At 47.6% G+C, this 22,436-nt stretch overlaps 1 protein-coding gene across 2 annotated transcripts in view; it reads right to left on the bottom strand.

Annotated features, from left to right (window-relative positions):
* USP24 (ubiquitin specific peptidase 24) overlaps positions 1 to 22,436 on the bottom strand; it is a 130,115-nt gene that overhangs the window by 101,782 nt on the left and 5,897 nt on the right. For both annotated transcript variants that reach the window (XM_083157587.1, XM_083157588.1), the window contains exons 2-5: positions 4,987 to 5,152; positions 2,410 to 2,477; positions 1,485 to 1,628; positions 11 to 133 (exon numbers count right to left, since the gene is read on the bottom strand). In XM_083157587.1, the coding sequence (XP_083013713.1) occupies positions 11 to 133; positions 1,485 to 1,628; positions 2,410 to 2,477; positions 4,987 to 5,152 (501 nt within the window). The remainder of the gene's footprint in view (positions 1 to 10; positions 134 to 1,484; positions 1,629 to 2,409; positions 2,478 to 4,986; positions 5,153 to 22,436) is intronic.

The following is a 22,436-nucleotide window of genomic DNA, read 5'->3' as shown; positions in this document are numbered from 1 at the left end:
CGATTCCCACCTTCTGCAGGTTGCTGGCCGGCGATACCGCGTAAGTGTTCCCGTCTCCAAACACCTCGGACCAGTTCTTCTGGCACATCTTCATCCGGTTCTTGAAGTGGTACTCATTGTCAGGATTGAAGGCCTGGTCCAGTGAAGAGAGGCAAAGAGAATTCATTTTTAGTTCACAATTCTACCGGCGGCAGGCCCATACACCACACACCGGAACTAGCTAGAAACAAGCAACATCGCTGAGACAATGAGGTCCCAGTACACTATTGATTTTTGGGTACTGGTTTGGTCGATGAAATTGGGGACCTCCAAGGAGTGCAGGTGTGGACTTTATTGAAATCATTTTCAGTTACATTTAAAATAAAGTCCGGTTTACACACAGCATGGGCGGTGTAATGGTTAGCATTACTGCCTCACAGGTCATGGGTTCCATTCCCACCATGGCCCTAACTGTGTGGAGATTCTATATTCTCCCCGTGCTTGCGTGGGTTTCCTCTGGGTAACATAGAAACATAGAATTTGACGGCAGATAAGAACCACTTGGCCCATCTAGTCGGCCCCTTTTTTTAAACATGTTACCTCAAACCATATTTGATCCTTATTTTTTTGTAAGGATATCAATATGCTTATCCCAAGCATGTTTACATTGTACTACTGTATTTGCGTCTACCACCTCTGATGGGAGGCTATTCCACTTATCCACTACCCTTTCTGTGAAGTAATTCTTCCTCACATTTCCCCTGAATCTTCCTCCCTCTATTGTCAGTGCATGTCCTCGTGTTCTGCTGCTCCTCTTCCTGTGAAGAATGTCTCCCATCTGTACCTTGTTAAAGCCCTTGATATATTTGAAAGTTTCTATCATGTCCCCCCTTTCCCTTCTCTGCTATAAAGTATACATATTAAGATCTTTTAGTCTATCCAGGTAAGTTTTGTGATGTACTGTAGGCCATGCACCATTTTAGTTGCTCTTCTTTGTACTCCCCTTTCCTCCCACAATCCACAAATATACTGGTAGGCTAATTGGATCCCAACAAAATTAGGTTAAGAATATAGATTGGAAGCTACACTGGGGCAGGGACTGATGTGAATGTTCAAATATTCTCTGTAAAGTGCTGCGGCATATGTGCGCGCTATATAAATGTTAATAAATAAACACACAGTAAAAGCACTTAGACTAGTTAGTGGGTTTGTTATGAGTGGAATAAGCAGTCTTGGCTGTGTCAGCAAATTACTGATATACATAATGGAGCGCATGAATTAAGACACTTCCACAGATATCGTTATGGATCGCTACTAAGATAATGCACTACAGGGAGACCAAAGCATCTCCTGAGAGCACAGGCCTGCCGTTCCAGTGACGGAGCAGACGCTTCCTGATGGATAACTGAGCGAGTAACTGGGGGGGGGGGGGGGGGGGGGGGGAGCTCTTGCAGGAAGTGCTGAGCACAGCATATATGGGAACATCACGCAGGAAGACACGTTACCATGGTGAGCACGCCCAAAAGACACGTGGGAATTGGTTCTTGCTTGATTCGTTCCGCCACAAGATCTACTAGAAGCATCAGCATGTTGTAGATTCCCTCGTGGATCTCTGTGCCCCATTTGTGGACAGCACTGGACGTCAACAACTTCATAATAAAGAATAACAAGAAAAAAAAAACATGAGAATGTGGAATTGGCCCAAATCAGGGGTACTAACAAAAGCACTACACGCTGCATCATAGACATTCTAGGAGTGTGCGAAAGGTCGTGACCTCATGCCTCAGTCATGTGACTGGACCCTTATGAACTGTGAAACTGCATGTATAGAACATCTGCCTTTCTTGTGTGTGCAGCTCAATGCTGCGGCTATGCGATACGCCCACACTGCATATACAGCAGCCCCTCGCCCAGCCCGATTGCATATTTGATCATAAAACACACCCTGCACCTAAATATAGCGCTAGTTACCCCCAAATATAGAGGCGTGACCATGGCTTGGGGCTCACACATAAATTTGCGCAAATATATTTAACCAATATCTCTGAATCCTATTATCATATAGTGTTACTAATACCGTTCAGTGAGCTGGGAGAAACCATGAATTGTTACTTACACAGTATTACCCCTCCTCTGAGTGGTATTACTAAACTAATTGTGCACCTGCCACTATCTATACAAATAAATATAGACTGGTCAGCAATCTGCCAATAGGTCATAAAGTCCTCATGTGATGGAAGAGGAAGTTTGTGCAGCCCCCTGACTCTGCATTGTGCTTGTATTGTAGGGGCAGAGATCCCCCTTCCCCCAGTGTAATATGGATTCATTGTTACAGCTTGGTCCGATGTCACAAAGCCACAAGTAGTTACGTTTCTGTCCTGTGATCTGAGAAACGAACGTCAGTGCGGAGAATGTGATCCTCTGTTTTACCTTCTTGAAAGCTTCTGGCATACATCTCTCCATAAACCTTTTGCAGTTTTCATCAGAGTCGGACAGACCTGCGGGAAAGTTACACAAAACAGAGGGAGATTACCAACATCAGACGTGGTAGGATGAAAGCAGTCACCTGTTGTGTATTAATCAGGAATGACAACATCTAAAGTACTAGGAATTAGATAACAGCCTCCTACACAGACAGGAGCGCTGCTCTATACAGCGTGGGGGGCTGGGGAGGAAGAGTATGGGGGCTGTCACTACAAATGAGTCACTTTGCCTAATACGTTGTTTTCTTACAGTTCCCTGAGGAATGATGTAAACCGAGTCATTAATGATGGAGAAATGCTCAATATATAAGTGCTAGCACTGTAATAACAAGTAATAAAAGCACTACATGCACACACAACGTAACACATGTAGCTGTCATACTGGATGGTTAAACATACTGCTGGAGAGAGTGGCGGAAGTTGAAATACAAACGCCGGAATCCTGATTTACTGGCAGAAGCCTCGTCCGGAATATAAACATTGCCTAAGACACCCATGCTGGAATACTAATTTTAAGTATGGTAGGCGTTGAGGGTGGTTTTAGGCTAGAATAAGGGGAGGGTTAGGGTGCAGGGTAGGAAGGTTAGGGTCAGGCTGGGACCATATAGTGGCCAGGCTGGATCCGTTCAGCAGAACCCCCTTGGCTGGTAGGAGGCTGTATGGGGTCACACACAGTGTTGTGGCCAGATCCTGCAGAATAGGTTCTGGCCACTGCCGACCGGATTTCAAAGGGAACACAGTGGCACAGCCGCACTGAAATCCATCCTGTCCAACTGGAGCATACTGCTGCTGGACCTGGCAGTTGCGGCCCCACCGTATATGCCAAGCAGCGCCACTATGTGTGGCATGAGGCTTGGGTAACAGGGATGGATGGGCTTAGGCTGCAGAAAGGGAGAGTGCAGGGAAAAGTTAAGTAATCTTACGCAGACCCCTGTTAGGATTCTCTGCATCGGTCAGTCTTCTGACCGCCTGCAACCCATCTGTACTGCAGTCATACCCCACTTCCTTTTCGCTCCTCGCTTATCTTCTAATATAAAGACTGGGGTATCAAATAGTAGATAATGGAGGAGGCCGTAGAGAGCTCCAGTGCTGTGTGAAATACGGGTTTGTAGCTGCTATCTAGTATGCACAGCTAAAGCAGAATTTTAGTCCTGGCCCCCATGGCTCCCACCCACAGCTAGAACGGAGAGCAATTGAATTAGTGGAGGTTGCTGCAAGGAGCTGGCACATTCAGACCAACCACAGACAGCCACTCATAGGTGCTAATTACATGGCCCCAAAACAGTCTTCCAATTAACCCAATGTGCATTAGTGTAAACAAACACACAGCCTAGAACCTATTACACTGTATAAACCCTTCAGCAACCAGAGATGAGGGTTACCGTTCTACCGTAACCGATGTGATGTCACCCTTACAGTGACGCCAAACACCGGAGAGATTATAGTGTCAAATACATCTGCAAGAGATTACCAGGCCTGGAAAGTCGCAGTGTGTCCGTAGTAGATAATCTCTGCTAAAATAAATACATTTATCCCAGTTGTGAAATCGCTACAGTACCGGGATCCCAAATAGGCAATGAAGGATTGTGACCCGTAGATGCTGGCTAACTGACGTACACAATGTACCAGAAGTCTACGCTAGTTCTACAGGATCCTCAGCCCTGGCGCACACGTCACAAACATCAGATGGTAAGTGACAAAGTCTCTGGCACAAATGCAGCTTAGGTATTCACCCCCTGCTGGCACTGCCAGCCTCATTCACAGCCTCGTTAGCTTCGTTCCCACTGCTCAGACTGGAACACATGACACTACACTGATCTGCTGCTCCGTCTAACACACACACACACACAACTCCTGGCTGGCACATCGGGGTTGGTCTGCAGCTTGGAGCAGTAATAGCTATTATAGGGATTATTGTGTATGCAAGAATTTGGCATATGCAACATTAATAGAAGGCAATATAACGCAAGCTCTCTCACTACTCATCGGAGGGGCTACATGTGCTAAACATGCAGAGTAATAGTGGCCGCTTTGCAGACCCGCTGTACAGAAATGCACCTTGGGGGATTGTCTGAGCCACACACACGGGGGCTGGGTGTGTGGTTATTACAGTTACAGACTAAAGATCCCAGCTGGGGACCACACTAAAGATTCCCCAAAGGCCTTATCGGAGTGTCTGTGTAGCAAATGTATAAAGACCTTTGAAGTAATAAAGTGGAAGGTGATACCGGTCCAGCCAATCAGCTCCTAACTGCTACGCTACAGGCTGGGTTTGATAAATGACAGTTATGAGCCGATTCCCTGCTGCGTTATCACCGGCCGATTTATCACTTCACCGGGCTAAATGAATCTGCCTAGAGTGAGCAGGAAACAGATCTGCAATGGTGTAAATGAATAATTGGCTTTAGAAGTGGTAACGCAGCCTTGAGATGCTACTTCACAACCCCCCCAGGAAATCTGGCAGCTGGACAATACGATGTCTTCTGTCAGCATATACACAATGAGGCGGCAGCGGGGGTCTTACCTAGCTTAGCCAGATAAGTAGAAGCTATCAAGCACTTTCCCAGGGACTCCTCTCGCTTGTACGGAATGGACCAATGATCTGTGAGCACCCGACTCTCCAGTTCATAGAGGTTGGTGGTGGGGAACTCGATACTTTCTCCGGAACAGTTGCCATTCTCATCGTTCTTCTATAAAGGGAGAATATAGATAACAGCAAAGTTATAAAATGATACATCTTATCCTCCTTACCCCATATACTACTGTAAGCTCATGAACTGCCTGGACTGCTCCACGCTGGAGAATAGCCCGTCAGTCGGCATTACGATGTCGGTATACTGAGCCTCGGGATCCCGACAGTCGGCTAGTACTGTGGCACAAGGTACACCAATGAATTTGAGGCTATTATAGCGGTATGCAGTCAGCGCAACAAAGCACCGTGCCTGAAACATGGCGAGTGCATCGGTACACTTAGGAGGATATTCAATCTCCTGCCGCTATTCTCAACGGGGGAAATAGCGGCGGGGCCCTATTCAATGCGGTCTTCCCCGACAGCACTGAACAGGGATCTCGGCAGTACGTACCCGACTTTACAAGCAGGCGGGCCCATTCTGCCGAGAACGTCCGGAAATTGTCGAGCTCCGGGCCGCTGCTCGACGATTTCTGCCAGCTTATCGCGGCCACGCCCCCCTTCTCGGCAGTCAGCAGGCGGGACATTGAATCCTGCTTGCCAAATCAGAGTCGAGCCACCCGAGAAAGGGACAGGGTCACGGCTGTCAGGCCAGCCTGACGGTCGTGACCCTGCATTGAATATCCCCCTTAGACGGTGTCTATACCGACCTATGTTGACATAAGACACGAAAAACTCCAGGTCGACCTTTGGACCTGTCAACCTAGACATTGTAGTCTAATATACTGTAACCATTACAGCAATGTAAGTGCGCTAAGTAATGCACTAGTGTAAATGCATCCACATATAACTATCAAGTGAGAGCCCATCTAGGGTACACCCCTTTATGTGCTGGAGACATGAAACGTGCCCTCTGCCACTTCTTACATCACGTCTATAATTATTTGTCAAAACACCTCCCTCAATCCACAATCTATTCCCATTGGGAGATGCAAATCTGTAAACCTCAGACGCGGGTATCTCAGTTTCTAGACCCACGCACTTCACCAACATGCCATCATAAATCAAACATTGTGCTGTGGGGGTAACAGCTTCCCGCAAACAATCTATAACGAAGGCAGCGGAAAACGCAGAGTATGAAGCGGACACCAGTGATTGGACCGCGGCGGAAACAGGATGCTGTGGATGCAACTGGAATCAATGTGCTCTCACAAGAGCAGAATGCACAACCCGATTTGGCAAGGCTAGACTGTTGGCATGGGCTTACTATGGGCCCTCGAGCATGAATGAGGTTCCAAAGGCCGCAGAGAGGTCGCATTGTCAAAGAGTGCGCGGCGGCAAAAGAGACGGACTTCGTAACAGCCAAGACATGGGGATCGTTTATATCACTCTCAATCTGTACTGTAGACACCTGCATATGGAGGAGAGAGAACTGCGTCTTTCCATTAACACCCTTCTGGCAAATAAGATAAAGTTTATAGTAGACATCCTGTAATTTGCTGCATTACTTGAAGGGGTGAAAAGGAAAAACAAGCAGATTATACGATTTCTTATTTACACAGAGAGTCTACTGAATAATTCACGAGACACGATCATTAGGCAAAGGCACCATGCCATCGTCGCAGCTGGAATAACAAAGCAAACAGTGTGAGAAATCATGGAACAGTGACAGCGTGGGGGGGGGATGGTCTTTCAAGGACCGGGCAGTGATTGTGCGCTTTCTCTATTGCTGAGCACTGGCTGCTCATCCAGGAAGTCCTGTGACCCACACAAACGTAAACTTCCTATTCCCAGAGACACACAGCATTGTATTCAGGAGATGGTGGTGTATATCAAGATCATAGTGCACACCCTAGGATAGGGTGCTGACCACCGAGTAGGGCACATTTTACAGTCCAAATATTAAATTAGAAACCAAAACAAACCAGATATAAAAAAAATAGTTCACTGCACCAGGATCACACCTGTTATTACACATTTTGCCACACACCGTAACGTCCATTACATAGTGTTCCCGCTAGGCTGTTTTAGCGGGGCGCTGCGCCCTGCCCGATTTCTTAAGGGCAAAATGCGCCCTGCCCCTCCAGCAGCACCCCGCTAAAAGAGCCTGCTGCCTGACTAATGTTGTGTCCGGGGAAGCTCCAGGCACTGCAATCTCGGCGGCGCTAGGCTTCCCCGGCAGCTCACGGACTTCGGCGGGGCCAGACGGAGGAAGCCCGGGCACGCCCGCTTTGGTGACGCGGCGGCCCGGGACCGCCTACAACGATGACGTCGGCGGGCCCGGTCCGCCCCCATCCTGTACAGCGGCGCCCTGCCCCTAAAAATTCCTAGGGGGAACACTACATTACACATTATGCCACAAATTGTATTGCCCATTATGCCACATAAGTGCTGCTTACCTACGTGTTTGTTGGCATGGGTTACATGCTGGTTGCCACGGGGGGGGGGGGGGGGGGTTGTTTCAAGCTGCCATGTGTGGGGATATTGTCACTCATCTATTCTATGATGCCATTAACGGCAGCATTGAAGGGCATCAGATGCAATTTATTTAAAGTCAGATCTGTTTGGTCGCAACGGCCGCGGAATGTCGAATTCACGGCCATTTTTCAACAATCCGCGTCCATTTTCACTGAACCACGGACTTTGCGACACTCAGAACATTAAATTCAGACTGTTGTTACTGTTGAATGAACCAAAAACGGCCCGGGATTCCAACTTTCAGGACGTTCCAACAGTCGGAATCTTATATTGAATACCCCCCATTATGTCCTTTTTTCCTTGTGACAGCTGAAGTGATATAATAATCTGATTTCCTATAAACCAACTACTACACATAGGGGCAGATGTCAGTAATAAAGTGGAGGGTCAATCAACTCTTAACTGTCCTTTTTTAAATACAGCCGATTGGCTGGTGCGTTATAACCTTCCGCTAGTATCTATGAGGAGGATGTTGTATGACGGTTGTCAGGCAGTTGCGGCAACATTGGCCTGCAGAATTCCTGATGTTGAGAGCCGATCTGATGGGTTTGTGAGTGACAGTAGGCTCCGAGGGACGTACACTGGGCCTGATTCACAGTTGTTCGCTATGCCAACGTTTTCACAATTATCACCACATTAGTCATGTGCCATGACAACATGTCTTGGTAAGTCGGCTCGCAGTGTCCCCAGGTCAGATACAGCCCAGCTGCGTCCTGTACAGTCTTCTGTTGTTGCCTGAGCAGAAGCTAAACGCAGTACTGTATATCTGACAGACAGCTGTGATGTCAGATTACATCTCCGATTGTTATGTAAAGTGGAGCGTGGGATGGGTGAATCTTATAGAAGTAGGGAAGATATACTCTGCAGAGCACCCAGACATCAAGAAACTCACATGCAAAAATAGGGTGCAACATACACTCATAGTCCAATGCATATTTCATTATCGTTATCTGTATACATGGACACAAACATTACACAACTAACATTATGTCAGGGCTTGTGTACACAAGTGTCGCGTCTCCATTCTTTACACAATCTGTTCTTCAGCAAACTGACCAATTATATGCACACACACACACCTGTGCAAGCGATACTTTTATTTGTAGATAAAGAACTTCCATTTATACCCATTTTCCACCAAAAGTCACGGATCCGACCCAGCATTTGGAATTTGGATCCAAGCCAGGTCGGATCCGGGATTTTCACTGTTCGCACTGCGGTGCCTTCCTGCAGTGTAGACGGAGGCGGCTCTTGGAGATGACATCATCTCCAAGTTCCGGGACAGCGATCACCCCCGCTGGGACCGCCGATCGCCACGCTGGGGGTGAATGGATGCCGCACACAGGCATCCGTTAACCTCCTCCCTGTCGCCTCTGCTGTCTGCAGAGCACAGCAGACAGCAGTGAAGACTGTGTGTGCCCCCCAACGTCCGACCTGCGGACGCTGAGGTCCAGAGGTTGGACTTGATGTAAATGTGAGCCGGGTCGGATGACCCGGCGTACCCGCTTACACTGCCCTCTACCCAGGTCCTAGCCGTGTTCAACCCAGGTCAGGACCTGGGTAGAAGTCCTGTGTAAAAGGGACACAGGGTGACCCATTTACACCGCCACTGACCCGGGTTTTTGCGGTGGAGTCCAATTTAATTTACGGAGTATAAATATGGCACCCAGATGATGTGTCGACCTGGACACTGTCGACCTCATAGTCAACAAGCAAAAGTCGACGTGCCAATAATCGACGCGCGAAGAGATCACGGTGTTTCTTTTAACCCTTATATTTGGTATCTTATACCAGAGATAAGGCGGTAACACTGTTTAGAATGGACAACTGTTGCTTTCTGCATTTCTTTTTGCCAGCGCAGTTCTAGATAACGGCAACGTCTTTGATCCCCGACACTGATTAACAGGGATAGAGATCTACTGACGAGACTTTTGATCCGCCAGCCTCCTTCACACAGAGAGCTACTAATGCAGCGCCCCCAACACTTTCACTCAGCGACAGCGACTAACAAAGGCGTAATTAGCTTCTGCTTCAGAAAAGTGATGTCGCTCCTGTTAATTAACAGCGTCTGAGAAGTGGAGATTAGGGAATTATTGCATTACACAAGGAGACGAGATGGAAGGATTAAAATGCACAACAGTTTTCCGTAGAAGAACATTTGGTCACGCTACAAATTGCCATCAAGGAAAATAAAGCAGAAACGCCAACAACCTCAACAGGTGGCTAGTCTGTGGCCCTACTAACAAGGAGCCACAACCGCATTCTCAAATTAAGTAATCAGTACTTTCTCACTGCCACAGATGTGCCAGTACTACAACTCCCAATATCCCCAGAATAGGTCAGCTTTCATTATTGATTTGATATAATATGGTCGGTATCTCTCTGTGCAGACCATAAAGCGAAATGGGTGTGGGTCATTAGATCGGCCCAGGAAGGTTGACATGCATTACGTCGACCACTGAAGGTCAACAGGTTGACACGTGAAAAATGTTGACATGGATTTAGGTAGACAGAAGTATCAGGTTGACATTGGGAAGGTTTTTCACCCTGAATGTCGACGCAGTCAAAATGGAAACCATATTGGTGCACCGATGCGCTCGGCATACTTCGGGAATGGTGCCTCACTAATTTTTTTTTTTTATTTTTTTTTTTAAATACCACGTTGACCTTCCCAATGTCGACCTAATGCTTGTGTAGACCTGTGTATTACCCTGTCGACCTTTTTATGTGTCGACATAAGGCCGGTTGACCTAGTGACCAAGTATACCAAGCAAAATACAGAAATACCAACAATTTCGGATACTTCCCTCCCAGAAACAGGGTTACAAGTTCCGACACCACGACAATATGTGGGAATAAGATTACAAGCGCAGCTTCCGTTAGCCAAGCTCAGACACCAAGAAGATATAATATTCCCTCTGGTGTCAGGATATAAGCTAGGAAGATGTCGGTGCTTCAGACTGAAGGAATGAAGAGCCCGACGAAAACACTGCACCCAGTGTTACATCCTCAGGTCCCCTGTAAGCCGTGTTCCCCACACAGCGGGTACAATGTAGCACGGGGTTACGTAATAGCACTAGAAATAGCAGGCGAGTCACTGGGTGAGGATGCCTTGTGGCACGCACTCACATATACGCTAAACTTATCTGTAACCTTTACCAACCATTTCCCCCCGCTGACAGTAATAACCGGGCAAATGAGCTTTCTGCTGAGCAGAATCGGAGCTCAGGGACGCATTGTGAAACGGGATCTTGACTCACTGCGTAAATGACAGATGACCTTGAGCCGGGGAGGCAGGAAAACAAATCCGAGGACCACGTTCCTAATATACTTTTATTACAGTTTATCGGTGAAATCGCCCTGCGCTATGAAGAACCGGTGGGTATTCGGAGAGCTCTGTGTACAGACACTAGATGGGGCCTTTATCTTCCGCCTTACTAATATTACAGGATATTGCAAATATTATCCAAGTTTTATATTTAATAAAGAAAGTTCTGAGGGAGCGCAGAAAAGTCGCCATGACACAGTCAGTCAACGCACCGTATACATCAGAAGGGGGTCTTCAATACGACCAAGATCATTCTCATTTTATAGGCTATGCTTAGCAGTCACTGAACGGAATACCGTAATCCTGGTTGGCTTCTAGGGGTTCTTTCCGCATGCCAACATAAGAACACTTGCACTGGCGCCCTACGTATCCCTTAGTTGGGCCCTCTGCCGTTGGGCATGTGAATGCAGACTGGTACAGTGCCGTCACGTGTGGTGTCTGTCCCTCCCCGGCTGTCGCTGATGTCATCAGCAGGCATCAGACAACCCTTCCTGTCCAATTAAAACCGTTTTTATGTGGCCAGAGAACAAATTCCCATGCTGCATCCTTTAGATGATACCAATTTCACAGCGCACAAATAGGCCGGGTCAGACCTGGGTCATTGCGTGGTATGAAAGTGCCAATAGGATAAACCAGGGTCCAGCACCCCGACATTGCGACCCAGGGTAAAGGAAGGGTTTTACCCGGGTCAGACTCGGTTTGCTGGGCATTGTACACGGGTAACCTGGGTTGAGCAACCCGCGTCCTGTTTACATTATATAGAGGAGGCATCCTCTGCTCCAAGCGCGGCCTCAATAACACCCCCCCCCTCCCCAATAAAGTGCCGCCGCTCCCTCCTGCCCCGCGTGACTTCAGCAACCCGGGTCGCTGAGGGAAACTTCACCTGGCAAATGCCGGATCGATCCCAGGACAGACCCGTGTCTGAATACCAGGTGGTGCTTTTCAGGAATAAAATGCTGGGTTGAAAGACCTGGGAGTTTGGAAAATATCTTAAAGGGGTATAAGTAAAGTTCCTTCTCCCCCCCTGCCACATCTGGCTTTACCCCAACCTATGTTTGTCCCATCCTCTGGCTGCAGCTCTACTACCCCTTATGGGTGTGCATCGCCATATTTGTATTTGTCAGATGCAAATCGTATGATCGACTGAAGAAGCCACCGTACGTACAATAAAACACATACGATCTGCTTACAACCGCAAGTCACCCCAATGGATCATGCTAGCAGCACGTATGATCAGTTGAGCAATCGCTCACCCCGCGGGACCGCCCAAATATACCTCACGATGTGCAAATCGTTCTAATGTATGGCCAGCTTAAAGCTGCGTGACGACTTGAGGCGCTTTTGGAATCACTGTATATCTTTGTAGCAGTTTTAACTTCATCTGGTATTTTTTATTGAAAATAACCTGTTTTTTGCACAATGTTTACAGCACATTCTAAAACAAATCTCACAGCTCTACTGCAGTATATGAAACCCTTATAACCTGCCCTGCTGTGCGTATCAGCATAAGTGTACACACGTAGGGAAACAAGTGATTACCAAACAGAAGCACGTTACATTATCTCCACGAGACCTAGCGGTTACCTGTCATTACATGAAGGGTGGGGGGGGAACCACCTGCACAAAGAACATTTCCTTTAGGTTCTATGCTCAGTAATGCTCCTGCTGAGCAACTTCTACTGGTAGGAAATGACAAGTATTATTACTAAATAACATTTACACAGAACCGATAAGAAGAACAGCATGAAGAGAATGAAGGTACTTTCCATAGGACTGTACAGACAGCAGGCTCGCAATCAGTTGCTACATCATATTTATAGAATTATTCTTGGAATCCGTTTCTCCACCGTGTAATGAAATTACCCCATTATCAATTAGCGGATTCCGCCATCCAGTACAACGGCCTGTATCTTTGTACCACCAATGTCCCTTTTTCCTGCCCCGCGGTGCCAGTTACAAATCTGTTGTGACTGGTTGGCACCCTTTGAGTTCCAACGCTGTGAGAGATCCTCAAAATATCCAATAAAAATGACAGCGACTGTTCTTTTAGTATAAATAGGCCCAAATACAGCCAAGTCCATTCATTGGAGTTTAGTTAAATATTGCACCCAATCCGTTGAGAACAATGTCCAGAGAATGCACCGCTTTAATTTTGTTTTATTGTAATGTTGTCTTGTTTTGACGAATGGAAATGACCCCAAAAAAAAGTAATACAAATTGCTTGATTTAAAAAAAAAAAACATTTGCTGTGAGCGACGCTGGCATTTTTTGATGATATTTTGAGGATCTCTCTCATCAATGTTGGCACTCACACATTTAACACACTGCGCGATTTTCCCCCATCCAAGCAAAATCGCAAAAATAAAAAAACGCAACCCATTACATTTTGCCCATGGTGCGACAGTCTGCCATGTGTGATGATAACTGTACTTTTGTAAGTTTCCGATTTGCGGGATCCCAGGATATGGCCCTAAAATTCCTGGGATTTCAATTATGTGCAGTCTAATGCAGGGCAGCATCTGTGCACCCGCTCAGACGCTGCCTGGCCCTTCCTGACCCCGGTTGAGCACAGCGGCTGCCTGCAGATTCCTGACCCCGGTTGAGCACAGCGGCTGCCTGCAGATTCCTGACCCCGGTTGAGCACAGCGGCTGCCTGCAGATTCCTGACCCCGGTTGAGCACAGCGGCTGCCTGCAGATTCCTGACCCCGGTTGAGCACAGCGGCTGCCTGCAGATTCCTGACCCCGGTTGAGCACTGACGCTCCCTGGCCATTCCTGACCACGGTTGAGCACTGATGCTGCCTGCAGATTCCTGATCCCGGTTGAGTACAGGCGCTGCCTGCAGATTCCTGACCCCGGTTGAGCACAGGCGCTGCCTGCAGATTCCTGACCCCGGTTGAGCACAGCGGCTGCCTGCAGATTCCTGACCCCGGTTGAGCACAGCGGCTGCCTGCAGATTCCTGACCCCGGTTGAGCACAGCGGCTGCCTGCAGATTCCTGACCCCGGTTGAGCACTGACGCTCCCTGGCCATTCCTGACCACGGTTGAGCACTGATGCTGCCTGCAGATTCCTGATCCCGGTTGAGCACAGGCGCTGCCTGCAGATTCCTGACCCTGGTTGAGCACTTAGACATGCAATGGTAGACCATGCATTGTACATGTGTCACGTAAGTAATGCAAAAATCATACTCAATAAGCCATAGGATTTTAATACGGCAAGCCCCGTGGTAATTAAATATGCCACAATTTGGCAGAGTTTGTAGCGAGATGTATGGCGCAGCTGTCGCACAGCCTGTGTTGCTCTAAAATTGGCTATTTAGCCCACTTTGAGGATCGGTGTATATGAAAACTTTGGAGAGTTTGTAGCGAGATGTATGGCGCAGCTGTCGCACAGCCTGTGTTGCTCTAAAATTGGCTATTTAGCCCACTTTGAGGATCGGTGTATATGAAAACTTTTGTAGCAGAACCAGCACCCTATCAGGTTTACCCATTGTACATTTAGTCTTCTGTGTCCTTGACTACACAGAGAGATCCCCAAAGTAATTTCATACACGCACCCACTAAATATGCATATAACCATGTATCAGTAGCCGTAGCCTCAGGCGTTACACTGCATACTCCAATACCCATTTAATTTGCAGCTTAGTGACGGTCTTTAGGGAAGAGGCGGCCGGCTCTGTATACACTGTGCTAGTAGTACAGTATATAACCCTCTATACATAAAGATCATGAGCGTGTCTATACTTGCAGAATGCACATTACAGGTCACAAAAACACTTGATAGGATTAACAGCCGCTGTGTTCATTGTAACCACTCACAAATCTGCCTTCCGCCCATTAATCAGGATGGAACACGCAATAGGAGAGGTGGTGTAACCAACAGCTTCCTGTTATCAAGTGTCCTAGCCACACACGGCACACAGTCACCTGCATGCAGATTAAGGAGCCGTAACGGGGTCAGCACTAACAGTCTCGTGACCGCAATTAATTAGTGACGACGCAGAGGCACGGGCAACATTACCGACATTCCAGCCAATACATTCACTGGGCACAAATAGCGGCGCAGAGCCATGGGGCACCTTAGCCGCCCTCAGGTGACACTTTAAGGGGCATATTGACTGAAGTGGGCTTTACAGAAGTGCAGAGGTTTCCCGTAGTAACTAGACTATTTATCTAGCATCCTCTAGAAGCAAATAGATTGAATAGAATTGGTTGGAATGGTTATATAGTTTTCCAGCTGGCAGAAGAGGAGAACGTTCTGCAAGAGACCGAGATCATAACACAACCACCTGATAAACAGAGCACACGCTCCAGTGATTTCATAGCCGTATAAATAGCCGATGTATTGTATTTCATTACCCGATCCAGGTAATTATTAACCATGTACTGCCCGTTACATTATACCACACAACAACACACTATCAGCTGGTAATGGCCGTTTCAAGTCCCAGAAGAAATGTTGGGACAATTATTATTTTAATGGTTTGTGTTTTTTTATTGCTGCAGCTCTAATTACAAACTTGTCGGTAACGGGACGGAATGGCGGTATCCCGCTCGTGGCTGTGTAATAGGCCGCTGCACATATAACACCCTACAGGCACCTTTTCTAATCACCAGTGTGAAAAGAAGGTTTGGGTCCACCTGCAGCACCCAGATTCTAACTGCGCATTTCCCGGCGATGCGTCGGACTCTCTGCCGCGGGCCACTCTTACCACTGCGCCTGGTTTCATGGTATGCGGACAAAGTCACCACTGGCAATGTCGACACCAAATCGCCAACTGTTATGTCAACAAGGTTAAAATGTAAACATAATTAAAGCTAGCACCTGGAAAATATTGACATTAGGTTATGGGGCCTACACACTTAGCGATCCCTGGGAAATTGTTAAGCTATCTCAATAGATCGGTAAGAAAATGCCGCTACATTGCTCAGTGTTTTGCAACACTGTCCCTGACAGACTGCTCAGAGGCACATCGCAGAAACACATTGTGACTTTCTTTCCATGTAGGCGTGCCATCAATGAGTAAATGACGACCTAATATACAGAATAAAAAAACCAAGGGGTCCTAGTCAAGGAACCTTTGTAAAGCGCAATGGAATATGCTGCGCTATATAAGAAACTGTAAATAAATAAAGAAATATCACCGCAGCTTATGTGGTATTCTAGGCTGTTTAATGGAAGATTAGCCCCTTTCCGAAAGAGCCCTACGCAGCTCCGTGATGCCCCCAGCAGTTCCCCCCCGATCCCTTCCCATCTCCCTGCCGAGGTGTTGACGGGTATCGCCAGCTAAGGGAATCTGGTGATTCCCAGTACTGGCTGAGAGGCGCTCCATCTGTATAGTCCAGATTTGACGGCACCTACAGACGACAGAGGGGGACTAAAAAGACCCGCAGGGGCATGCATCCTTTAGATAAATTGCCGAATGTGTACCCAGCATAAGAAAGGCTCCAGGGGTCTCTAACAGCAGCTGGCAGCACGTTGTGCCATCTACCTACTGCCACCTCACCAGTGCCAGGTTATACTCAGATGGAACAAGCCAAGGTGCTAAAAGGTCAACAAGATCTAGTTTATTGCCTGCTGGTGAAGTGACTCTATGACATGGTAACAACAGAATAGATGTGTCTTATAGGAAACCAAAAACAACTGAAAGCAAAAATTACAAGGTGGGCGTCCAGGAACGTACACAGGGACCAGTAACTGAGATTGTACAGCAATTTGTTACACTTTACAGCAGTGTTATGCAAGGCCTCCCTGGCACAGGAGGATATTCTGCAAGATCCCTGACAGTTTTGCAAGGATGCAGAATTGGCAGCAATCCCAGCAGACTGCGCCGACGATCAACAAGCATGGCGCGCACTGATAAGACTCCTTTCCCTAAAAGGTAGTACAATATGGAATACCCAACCAATTACATTAGTGTCAGTACTGAGAAGGCGCTGTGGTCAATGGGCCTTACTCAGACCTGATGAGTGAAATCCCGCCCTGAAAAGATCTCCAATCGCCGGCCAGATGCAGGTACATTCGCAACTCTCTCAACTCTAATGACTTTCCCAGTCTGTCTAAGTGTGCGCACCCTTCCAGGACTCCGCGACAGACAGACTGATGGGGGCTGGAACTGGTGTCACACGCTCTCCCTGAAACCGCTTGCGCACCCCTGCATTTTTCCTTACACTCCCAGAAAATGGCGGGGTTACCACCCACAAACGGCAGCATCCTATCTGTCGAGTTGCGAGGGGATTGCTGAAATAGTACTCGCTGATTTTTGGGACTGTTTGGGCTCATGTGCACTACGATCCGAATATATGCCCCGTCCTTCCGATAATCAAACCGTTTGCAAATCTGTACACCGGTGATCAGCTCTGAACAGTCCCCGACTTACTTTAAGGTGCGCCCAGCATGGGTGTCTGATCTGGGACACTTGTGAATGGGATGAAAAATATCTGGTGCATGGCGACATCACACAGTTGCTGCAGATCTGTCAGGTGCACATTGCTGCTGCAACTCTCCCGTTTCATCACATCCTACGGCTGCTCTATTGTATTGAGAGGATGTTGGGGAACACTGCGCTCAGTGATGGTGGATTAAGTGAAAGAGGATGTGTGCTGGGCGGCATGGCGTCTTACCCTGCTGGAACAGCCATTAGAGTTTGGGCATACAGTGCCCATAAAGGGATCTAACTGGTCGGCAACAATACTCGCTGTGCCATTTATACACTGGGATGTTATGGTCGTATCAGGTGAGCGCTGGTAATACCAGCAGATGAGCGGCGGTTGACGACGATGGGCGGCTTTTAAACTGAAAGCCGCTGAAACTTAGCTGCTTTCAGCTGAAAAGCGGCCAGTGTGTATGGGCATTAGGATTATCTTTCCAATCTGGCTGGTTGGAACGAAAACCTAGTAATGTGTGGGAATAAATTACAATCAACCATTTGCTCCAAGAAGCTAGAAAATGGACAAAAACAGTCAGTTGCCTAATTTGGTTTAATCAGAAGGCTTTAACCAATTTGTATGAATTACTATTTTTGTCCGTTTTCCATGTTTGGGAGCAAACTGTTGATTGTCATTTGCTCCCAGAAGTGACCAGATTTTCATTCCAGTCAGATAACCCATAAAATGTCATTATTTCTAACACCTTTTCTTTAGCCTCATTACAATAGCCTTATAACAATGGGTGCCGGATGGGTGCCCGATAGTCGGGATTCCGACAATCGTTACGCCGATGTCGGAATCCCGACTGTTAAAACCCCAACACTCGGGATCCCGGCGGCCACTGGATATTCTCCTGCATGGGGGTCCACGGCCCCATAGAGGGAGACTAGAATAGGTGGCGAGCTTAGCAAGCCACTGTGCCTGCAGTATGGTGAGTGCAGCGAGCCCGCAAGGGGCTTTGTTGTGCTCCCCCTGCTGTCTGAGTCTGGGCAGTCGGGATCCCGACGTCAGGCTAATGACTGTCGGGCTCCTATACCACACCCATAACTCTATGGTACAAAGGAACCAGACCAGCGTCATTCAGCCCTATAACCTAGCAGGGATATCTTGTATGGCTTCATTCACATACATTCTTTAGTATGATGTGTGACTGGAGATTACACTGAATATTTCTATGAGATATTAATGTGTAAAGTAGCACTCAATATCATAGCTATTACATATTGCAGAGTGCGTGCTTGCCATAGCCAAGCAAAGCAGAACATAGCATCAGATAGAGACATGCAGCATTCCTGCTGGGCTGTGTCAATGGGGCACCGCTCCCCGCACCGTTTCAAATGTGCCTTGCCCTTATGGAGGTGCAGCACTGAAACTGCCTATTGGATGCGGCACCCACCTGTAGGCCGCAGTGTCCTGAGGGGGAGGGGTGAAAAGATTCAGTGCATTACTCACAGTGCAGCTTGGGGTAGCCCAACATCTCCACAAGTACCAAACACAGCCCCTAGAATGGTGAATTGTAGGTGTACACAGAGGTGCCCTATTTCTTGTTCGGCAAACTTCCCTGCAGTCGCCCTGGAGTTAACATTTAGTTTATAGTGTTTTTCCCATATTAAGCTACAATAAAATGGCTCCGCTGGGAACCCTGTAGTGACAACCGCTGGCGTAACCAAGCCCAACGGACGCAGTAAGTCAGCCGACTATAATGCTGTTATGGTACTACAAACCCCACAATTCCCTGCAAGCAAACAGCTAAAGGTGCCCTGCAAGGCTTGCCTGCATCTTAGCCTGCATCGTAAGCATGGCAACTGAAGCATGAGTTTGACTGGAGAGAAGTTCTAAAACCATCTCATCTCCTATTTTACAGGTACATGAATCCCATTTTGAACATCTGATGCTTTTCGTTTAAAGAACAGTCTGCATTGTGAATTGTTTTGTTACTTGGAGCCTGCAACTTCCCCCTTCCACTAATTAGCCTGTTGAGGAATTTGTGCAAACACCAGCCCCTCCCCCTGTACCAGCTGACCCAAACTTTCCTTTAATATTGGAAATTTTTGGAAGCCTGCTTTAAAGGCTTGCCTGCATCTTAAGCATGGCAACTGAAGCATGAGTTTGACTGGAGTTTGGACTGGATTTGGACTTACACCCGCACATGGCATCTTTTTATTTTTCACCAATTACCACCTCTCTCAGCCTCTAAGCTGATGAAAGCTATGTATTTTCTTTGTTTACTGTTTCTTTACAATGATTTGTACCATGTACCTCTGTAACCACTGTTTGCAAAGCCTGTATGCTGTACCATCACTAGTTGCACACCCTGCCAGCAACAAGCTGGCAGGGTGTGCAAGCTTTGGAAGAAAAGTGCTACATCCGGTTGAACTCATGCTTCAGTTGCCATGAAAATTAATATTATTACTGCTGCCTTTGAGCAGCATGATCAAGATGGCGCCACTGATGGCTGCCTAGGAGCTGTGCAGCTCAGCCAAATATGTTCCATGTGTGATAACTGTACTGTCTCTGCTTGTATTGATACCTACCTGGCTGTTTCGGTGACCAGTGGCGCCGCTGATGGCTGCCTAGGCGCTGTTCAGCTTGGCGGGTATGTGCTCCCTATGTGATAACTGTACTGTCTCTGCTTAATGTTACCTTCCTGGCTGTTGCAGCGACCAGTGGCGCCTCTGATGGCTGCCTAGGCGCTGTGCAGCTCGACGGGTATGTGTTCCCCACATGTAATGTCTTAATATAATGTATGTAATGCCTTCACCCCCCTTTATCCCTGCTTGATGCTGCACTGTAAATCCACAAAAAATTCCTAGTTTGCGCAAGCATACATGGCCAATAAAGTTGATTCTGATTCACGGTACAATTACCGAGTGCGATGCGCTCTCCTGCGCACATCACATCGCACACCACAAAAAGTATCTGCTGCATGTACACTGCTTTAGCACATCGCATGTGTTTGGAACTAGATGCGATTCGATCTCGTTCAAAACACACAATGTGCATCGCGCCGTGTATGGGCGACTTTAATCCTTCTTGTTCTGAAGCAGAAGATACAAACTGAAACAGATTTCAGAGTCTCTAAGGCATTTTTATCTATGTAATCTTGTAAATGAGGTTACCCTACCCTAGAGACTGTCTCTTCTGGTATCAGCTGCAGATGTGCCCACTGCTTTACCCTGGTCAGTAGGGACTCATATACAACAGGTTGGAATACGGTCAATAGGTCGAAATGCATTGGGTTGACATCTGAAATAGTTTACATAGGTAAGGTCGACACAATTAGGTCAACAATGGGAAGTTTGACAGTCAAACGGATGCAAAAATGGGAGAAAACACACACAAAGTCATAGAAATGTGTGCATTTGCGGCAATTTCACCCATCCACGTGCTTTTCGACGATGCTGGATTTTTCAACCTGGCAAAAAATCAGCACTGGGGTTTAATAATGCGAGTCAAATTCTCCCCCAAAAAGCTGAAAAATTTGCCTGGAATTGAATGCTACCCATAGGGTTATTCTGGTTCACTCGCAAAGGCAAATTCACTCTCTAATGGACAAAACCATGCTGCACTGCAAGGGGGGGGGGCAGATGTAACATGAGCAGAGAGTGTTAGATTTGGGTGGGGGTTGTATTTCAAAGTGAGATCTATATTGCAGTGTAAACATAAAGCAGACAGTATTTACCCTGCACAGAAACAAAAAAAAAACTCACCCAAATCTAACTTTCTCTGCACATGTTACATCTGCCCCACCTGCAGTGCACATGGTTTTTTCCATTAGAGAGTGAATTTACCTTTGCGCGGTGTCCGGGCCGCCGCGGTCATGAAAGGGGGCGGGCCCGGCCGCTGCCGTCTCCGAAGGGGGCGACCCCTCCGAAGTCTCTATGTTGGCGCCGTCTATGGTGACGCTGGGCTTCACTGTGAGGCTGTTTTAGCGGGGCGCTGCGAGAGGGGCAGGGCGCAATTTGCCCTTTAAAAATCGGGCACTGCTAAAACAGCCTAGCGGGAACACTATATGGGGAAAAAAAGCCTTGCTGCCCATGGCGAAGCGGTTACACCAAGCGTCAGTGCCCATATGGCGGCAAGATGCTAATTGCAGGGGGACACATCTGTAGTATCTTACTGCAAAAGGAAGCTATACAGGTGGCTAATAGCTGTGGAATCATCGATATGTCTAGTGACTGTCTGGTAGATTTATTAAACGTCGATCAGGGGAATATGCGCTATCCCCGTGCGTTATAGCAGGGGATAGCGCTTCCCCTGATCTATCACACCCGCCGAGCGTTTACTCTAACGCCGGCGGTGTGGGGCAGGAGGCATAGCGCAGGGGCGATGTTTTGCACTGCGCCCCTGCCTCCTGCCAGATTTATGAACAGTCAACATCGCTGACCGTTCCGCCGCCTGCAGCTGTCGACTTCGCCAGCTGCAGATGGCGATGCCTATACCTAACAACAGGGACAGCGCTGTCCCTGCTGCTGGGGCTGAGCTGCGCTGGGATCTCGCGAGACTAGCGAGATCCCGCGCATGCGCAGTCAGCCGGCCGGGGGGGGAAGGAGACGGCGCATCAGTATTAACTGATGCGCTGTCTCCAGGAGGGACATCGCCGGAGGGGGGAGTTAGCGCTCCCCCACTCCGGCGGCAAGATCTTAGTAGATCTTGTCGGTGTCCCCTCCTGCTTTGCCTCGCTAATGAGGCGAAGCAGGAACTGTTATAGCGGCGCGATAGGCGCCGCTATAATAAATCTACCCCTGTGTGTCTATGAAACATTGCCATCTGTTGGAAGCGAGTGAAACTACATCTCTCTCTCACAGAGGCGACTAGCTTTCAAAGCTTTTGCTTCAAGCAGGCTTACTAGTATGAAATAATGATAGGAAAGAGGAAATAATGCACCAAAAAATATAAAAAAAAAAAAATGGGGCAAATGTATTAAGCCTTAACAAGAGATAAATGCAAGGGTGATAAGGAGAGATAAACGTCCAGCCAATCAGATCCTTACTGACTTTTTTCAAACATCCTATAACATGGCAGTTAGCAGGTGATTGGCTGGACGTTTATCTCTCCTTATCACCCTTGGATTTAAAGCTTTATACATCTGCCCCTATATTTGATCTTGC

This window comes from Crinia signifera, chromosome 8, assembly GCF_055691185.1.
Source record: "Crinia signifera chromosome 8, ASM5569118v1, whole genome shotgun sequence".
Taxonomy (NCBI): domain Eukaryota; kingdom Metazoa; phylum Chordata; class Amphibia; order Anura; family Myobatrachidae; genus Crinia; species Crinia signifera.
The sequence above is the reverse complement of the archived record's forward strand: the minus strand, read 5'-3'. Positions and strand labels throughout refer to the sequence as shown.